Source organism: Asparagus officinalis, chromosome 6 (assembly GCF_001876935.1).
Source record: "Asparagus officinalis chromosome 6, Aspof.V1, whole genome shotgun sequence".
Lineage (NCBI taxonomy): Eukaryota > Viridiplantae > Streptophyta > Magnoliopsida > Asparagales > Asparagaceae > Asparagus > Asparagus officinalis.
This window is the reverse complement of record NC_033799.1, coordinates 39,882,396-39,889,237: the sequence shown is the minus strand read 5'-3', so window position 1 is coordinate 39,889,237 and position 6,842 is coordinate 39,882,396. Positions and strand designations below refer to the sequence as shown.

General features: G+C 47.5%; 1 protein-coding gene across 1 annotated transcript; it reads left to right on the top strand.

Moving 5' to 3' along the window:
* LOC109846080 (F-box/LRR-repeat MAX2 homolog) lies at window positions 2,478-5,728 on the top strand. The gene is given in 6 exon segments (XM_020415303.1): window positions 2,478-2,586; window positions 4,012-4,551; window positions 4,605-4,684; window positions 4,775-4,861; window positions 4,918-4,972; window positions 4,975-5,728. Coding segments are annotated over 6 exon segments (1,440 nt in total). The 3' UTR covers window positions 5,544-5,728.

Genomic DNA, 6,842 nt, shown 5'->3' with positions numbered 1-6,842 from the left:
TATCATCCACTATTTTGTTTGTGTTTATTTCACCATTGTGTTAATTTGTATGTCCTTGCATATATCTCATAGTATATCTCTATGTTCATATTGCTTATCCTAACTCATATATCTTGTTGTATATCTATCTTATAAGAATAATTTATTAATAAGTTTTAATTGGCATAAAATCATATTAGATTAGCATAAGACCCTAATCACCACCTCCTCTGGGGTCTAACACCTGTATGTTGGCGATATACACTTTAGTCCACAGTGGCTCTCTCTACTACGGAGGCAGAGTATATGACAGTAACTGAAGCTGTGAAGGAGGCTTTATGGTTGCGTGGATTATTGGAGGACTTGGGGATTGCATAGGAGACCATTCAGGTATATTGTGATAGTATGTCAGCTATCTATTTGCCGAAGAACCAGGTTTATCATGCGCGCACGAAGCACATCGATGTCAGATTCCACTTTGTTCGTGACGTTTCGGATGATGGAGACGTCATATTGGAGAAGGTCCACACGAACGACAACCCTGCAGATATGTTGACCAAAGTATATTGGAGAAGGTCCACACGAACGACAACCCTGCAGATATGTTGACCAAAGTTGTTTCAGGAGTGAAATTTGGTCATTGTTTGAAGCTTTTGATTGACCAAAGTTGTTTCAGGAGTGAAATTTGGTCATTGTTTGAAGCTTTTGAACATTCTTCAGTGTTGAAGCCTTTGGAGGTTATTTGGGTGAACTATGTTCGACTTGATTCCTTAGGCAAGAGGATACGTAGACAGTCTTTCAGATGCAGCCGGTTTTGTTGATTCAGATTGGGGGGGAGGGAGATCGCGTTTCAGCTCTAGTTTTGGTTCCCGGACTTGTTGCTTTTGGATGATTTGGTATCGGCTCGGTTTTGGTAGAAACATTAGCCGAGGTGGAGAATTGAAGAAATTACGAGAGAGTATAGGAAAGCAGCAGAAGAATCAGCCAGGCAGACTGGCGGTCGACCGCAAACGTGCACAAAGGCCACTAGGACTCGGAGCTGAAGGCGGTCGACCGTGGTGTTCGACCGCGAGTACCCTGTAGGTGATTTTTGGTCTCGGGATGAGATTCGGTCGACCGTCGCGGTCGACCGCGCCATGACTGTAATCGATTCTGCTCTCAGGTTTTTGGTTCGGTCGACCGTCGCGGTCGACCGCAGACTGATTTTGGGCTGGGCTTTGGATTTTGACCCGGTTCGTTTCCGAGTTGATATATAACCCTAAACCTGATTAATTAGGGTTAAACATGGATGATTTTGAGCAGTTTTTTGGAGAGGATTGCTGCATCCAATTGTGAGAGATTTGTTAGAGATCTAGAGCTTTGTTTTAGGGTTTGATCGGTGAGATTTGTAACTCTATTTGTATTCTTTTTATTTCTAATAGTAAGAACTCCCCTCTCTTTACCCCGTGAACGTAGGCAACTTGCCGAACCACGTAAATCGTTTGTTCTTGCTGTGTCTATGGGTGTGTCATATTTGTTCTGGCATATGTTGATTGGTGGGTTTATTCTCTTGAATTTTACGGCCGGTCTGGTCCGGAAGCCTGTTCCCGGAAGCCTTCCCTCGTCACACGCATGACATTCATGTCGAAGACTTAAGTAGTCAACCGGATATAGTCAATAGCAAGAGACTGCGTTCGTAGAGGGTTGACTCTTAACATGTGTATATCATAAAAATGGATATTATTTGATAATGTCATTCTTATTTTTAAAAAAAAATGCCTAAAAAAAAATTCTTTAGGGGATGTACTGTTTATTGTTACCAGATGCGCCCTTCTTTGGAATCCTATGGATAGGGATAATTCCTAGGTTCAGAAGGTTGTCATAGCGATGAAAAAACCGTGTTAGAGGGAAATTCCTGCGGTTCTTACTGGTCAAAAAAACCTGGGAACCGGAAATAAAAACCAAAGTTTAAACCTATTAAATTCATTTAAACATCCAGTCAAGTGTACAAAAAAACCTGTATTTAGAGCTCCAATTCAGATTTCACATCCGGGAATGGGTCGTTAGAGAGCCCATGGACTTGAACAAGCAGGGGTGTCACTAACTTATGTAAATTCGGACTGTATATAAAGGGACACATAATCCAGAAGCGCCTGACTGGGGACCTGGCAGAAATATCAGAAACCTGAGTGTAAACTTCCCTCCGACTACTGGAGCTGGGGACATCCTGAGTCGAACAGCGTTTAGCGACCGATTGAGTCGCCGCGAGACGTATACTGCGCCGGAATTTTGATTTTAATTATGCCATTGCCTGGGAATTCATCCCATTTCACTCCCTTCCCCCCCCACCCCATCACCCCCTTCCTCTTCCCTGGGGGACCACCTCGACGCCCACCCACAAGTCCTCTCGTGCGCTCGATACAGCATGACTGGGATATTCTTGGCCAGCTGGCGATCTGTGACCCTTTTGACGGTGGCGTGGGCCTCCACCGACCAGGCCCAACGGCTCAAACGGAACCATGGGGCCCACCAAATGTGCGGTTCCTCTGGAACTGGCAATTCGTATCACGCTAAAACCGATAACAACTAGAAGACCTCCGCCCATCTTCACCCGGGGCTCCAATCGATGTGTGTCCCCTGCACAGGCCTTCCCTCGGGTGACTTCCCGCGGAAAAGCACGCGGCTGCGCATGACAATACGGAGGGTGGGTCGCTGTCACAACATCCCCGGCACCTCCCTCTCTCTCTCTCCCGGGGCGAAAACCCTTACCACAGGCGGGATCCTTTACTTACCGCTCTCACTAACCCCACCGGGTCCTCCTCCGCTCCGGGTCACCGCCACCTGTGCGAGGAGCTTTTCGGGATTCACACGATCTCTCATCCTTCCCCCTTGCGGCTCAGAACTTTTCTGACATCTACACGCATCCAGACAGCGGACAGTCATGTTGTTTAACAATGAGCTGCGAATCACCATATCAGCCTACAGAGTGCTTTGATCCCGTAACTCTTTGGCCAACTCGAGCGCGGGCTTATGAGACAAGAACGCAGCTTGTAGCTCAGGGACTATAACGTTGTTGTGCACGCCGCACGAGAGCCGAGGCTTGCCAACCAACCACGCTTCCTTCGGCCCCACGTCCGCCACCTTCCTCCAAAAGCTAGGTCCTTCGCCCTCTACGGTGCTTCGACGTTCACAAGGATAAACGCGCCCAGGGTGCTAGGACACGTGACCGGATTGCGGCCAGCGAGTTGTGTATGGAACGCACACCCACACTCCTGCAGGAAATATAGACTGCCCCGTGCGCTTGCCGGTCAGTCGGCTCGGTGGGCCGGTTCATCTCCAAGGGCCCCCTCGCGCGAGTTCAGGCCGGGACTCGTCGCCGAGTAGAACATCGCGTGGACACTTCAGACCACCGGTCCTGGTTGGCCGCAGCAAATCTTGTGCACTCCGAAATGAATACCGCTTCTTCCGGGAGGTTTCATCTTTGGACCTTCCTGGTCACGAAGGTCTTTTCAAGAAATAGATCGGTTGCTTCACCCGGTCGCACACGAAGCTCAAGGGTGTGACTATCAGGGGATACGGGAGGTAGCCATGAGATGCACAGCAGATGCTTTGTCCCTTGACTGATTTCTGTGGCACTGAAATGTGATTGTCGTATTGAAGAGAGCAGCAAAGCGAAATTTATAAAGAGAAATTACGGAATTTTTAAGGAACATAAGAGACGATAAAAAGTGATAAGAAAACATGAAGAAAAAATAAAAAAAAAAAAAATGAAAAGAAAAGATATTAAAAATGAAAAAATAACAAAATACAAAGGATAAAAAAAAATAGGAAGTAAAAAAAATTTATAAAAAAAGAATAGAAACTTAAAAAATAAAAAATTAAATAAAAAACTAAATGAAAAAGAGATAAAAAATAGAGGAAACATATTAAAACATTAAACTGGCTGGACCGAGGGACATTCCCGGCCGACCTGGCAGCTTCACGCCGGCCTCTTGCTGGCGTCCTTCTTGAGCCTGATTCCTGCCCTCAGTCCGCATTAACGAACGGTTCAAGTCGGTCGGGAGATCGTTGGGCGGTGTCCAGCGTGGCTTGTCGCGAACTGTGGTCGTTTGAGAGCGCCTTGCGTGTTCAACCCGATGCACTTCAATTTCGTCGGCGACGATGCTTTGCTTGCTTTGGCTGACAAATGCCCTCGGCTCTCCACGCTGCATCTCGTTGATCCTGCGGCGGACCAGGTTCAGGATTCGGATCCTGGGCAGGATTCTGGAATCAGCGCCGCGGCGCTGCGGAGTTGCTTTATGTCGCTGCCGTGGCTTGAAGATCTCACGCTGGATTTGTGTGAGAGCGTTGCGGATGCTGGGCCGGCGCTGGAGGTTCTCGGCAATAGATGCCCCAGGATCAAAACCCTGAAGCTGGGTAGATTTCAGGGTATTTGTAGAGCTGCTGGATTGCATCTCGATGGGGTTTCAGTCTGTGGAGGGCTTCAGTCTTTAAGCATCAAGAATTCCGGGGATCTCACTGATGCCGGACTCTACACCATCGCTCGAGGATGCCGCAGGCTGTCGAGGTTTGAGATTCATGGTTGCGGTAACGCCCCCCCCCCCCCCCCCCCAACCCAACCCCCCCCCCCCCCCCCCCCCCCCCCCTGACAGAGATAGGGATTGCGAAAGATGGCCGGCGTGCCTCGCGCTCGACTATCGTTGATGTGAAGATCTTCCGGTGCCCGGCAGCTGCACCATGCTGCTACTCCATGCCTTGCCCCTGTTCGTGATCGCATCGACGCGGCTGCACATTGACTGCAAACTGGGTCGAGCAGGGGCCTAGCAGCAGGTCGATGGAGAAGAGAGATGAGCTCACTGTTGATGATTCGATGATGCTGAATTCTGTGAAGTTGATTGCAGCAGTGGGCCGAACAAGAAATGCAGGTACTCTAAACCAACAACAGCAGTGACATCATAGACGGTGGTTTCTGGTCCCCCGTCGTGGGAAAGGCTGCGGTACCTATCGCTCTGGCTCCCGCAGGCGAAGTCCTTAGTCCTGCCAAACGCTGAGCGTCCGACTTCTGCCCTGAACTCGAAGAGATCAGCATCAAAATTGAAGGAGATTGTCGAACTTGTCCTCGACCATCGCAGCCATTTTTTGGGTTAACATGCCTATCGATTTATGACAAGCTTTCGAAAATGAAGCTCGACTGTGGTGACGCAATTGGGTACGCGTTCACCGCGCCAATGGGCCACATGGATCTGAGCTCATGGGAGAGATTCTATCTCAACGGGATCGGGAGTTTGGAAAGCCTATACGAGCTCGATTACTGGCCGCCGCAGGATCGGGAAGTGAACCAGAGGAGTCTGTCGCTTCCAGCAGCCGGACTGATCCAGGGGTGCGCTGGGTTGCGGAAGCTGTTCGTTCATGGGACGGCGCATGAGCACTTCATGAAGTTTTTCCTCAAGATTCCGGGGCTTAGAGATGTGCAGTTGAGGGAGGATTACTATCCCGCGCCGGAGGATGATATGAGCACGGAGATGAGGGTGGATTCTTGTAGTAGGTTTGAGGATGCATTGCATGGGAGGGGGATTCCTGATTAGCGAAGGGGAGAGAGGTGAACACTTTGCCGGCGGAGTTTGATTGTACGTTGGTTCTTTTGTTGTCGGTCGTGTATGCGGATAAGTATATATATGTAACTGTGAGGGGATGAAGATCAGTGAGTTTGTAGTAATAAGATGAATCTTGTCCTCATTGAATCCTTGGAGAAATAGAATGTTCGCCGAAATGCTTGCTTGCGAAATAATTAGTCGATATGGATTATCAAGTGTAAAACGACAGTTAATAGGATTGCTGTTGAAGGGAGAAAGAAAGCCTAATTCACAAATTCTTGAAAGTCGAATGTTCGTAGGCTTCCCATATGTACGCATAAGCTACGAGATCATATCAACGAAGGGTATGCTCCCATCAACAAAAACCCAATTAATTACTTTACTGAAGCTCTTTTTTTTGGCATGCTGATGGGGGAGGATTACATAGCCTCTAGGCTGTTGCGTCTTCATCTTGTTGTGCGCAGCAGGTGCTCGAAAGCCAAATAGTGCACAAACAAGAACAAGATAAATCACAACCACACAAGCAAAAAACACAATCACCATAGCAAGACAACGAATTTTACATGGTTCGGCAAGTTACCTACGTCCACGGGGCAAGGAGGGGAGAGTTCTTACTATTAGAGATGAAGAGAATACAAATAGAGGTACAAAACTCACAAATAAACCCTAGAACAAAGCTCTCTAGATCTCTCACAAATCTCCCACAATACGATGCAACAATTCTCTATCAAAAGCTGCTCAAAAACGTCCTTACATAAACCCTAGAAGTCAACATATTCCTATTTATATCAAACCCAAACAGAATGCAAATAGGAATCCTAATATAGGCTGAAAAACAACCCGTAAGTCGCCTTAACAGAGGGCTCAAGTCAACTTATCATAAGTCGACTTAACAGTCGCCATAAGTCGCCTTGACCGAGCGCAAAACAATAACTAGAGAACAGAACGTAAGTCGACTTAACAGTTCTGATAAGTCGATTTGACAGAGACGAAACTCACAACTGGAGAGTAGAACGTAAGTCGACTCGTGCACGGTCATAAGTCGACTTATGCATGTGCATGGGTCGACTTATGACAGAAAACCCAATTTTTATGTTTTCTTTCTTGACAAGTCAACTTATGCCTGTGCATGAGTCGACTTATGACAGAAAACCTAGTTTTTCTGCTTTCTTTCTTGAGTTCTCCACACATCTCCCTTCACCTGAGATGCGCAGCTCAAAAGGTCAAAAGCTCAGGTTAAGATCGGGAGATAGCGTGATAATTATTAATCCATATATGGCTTCCAATCTG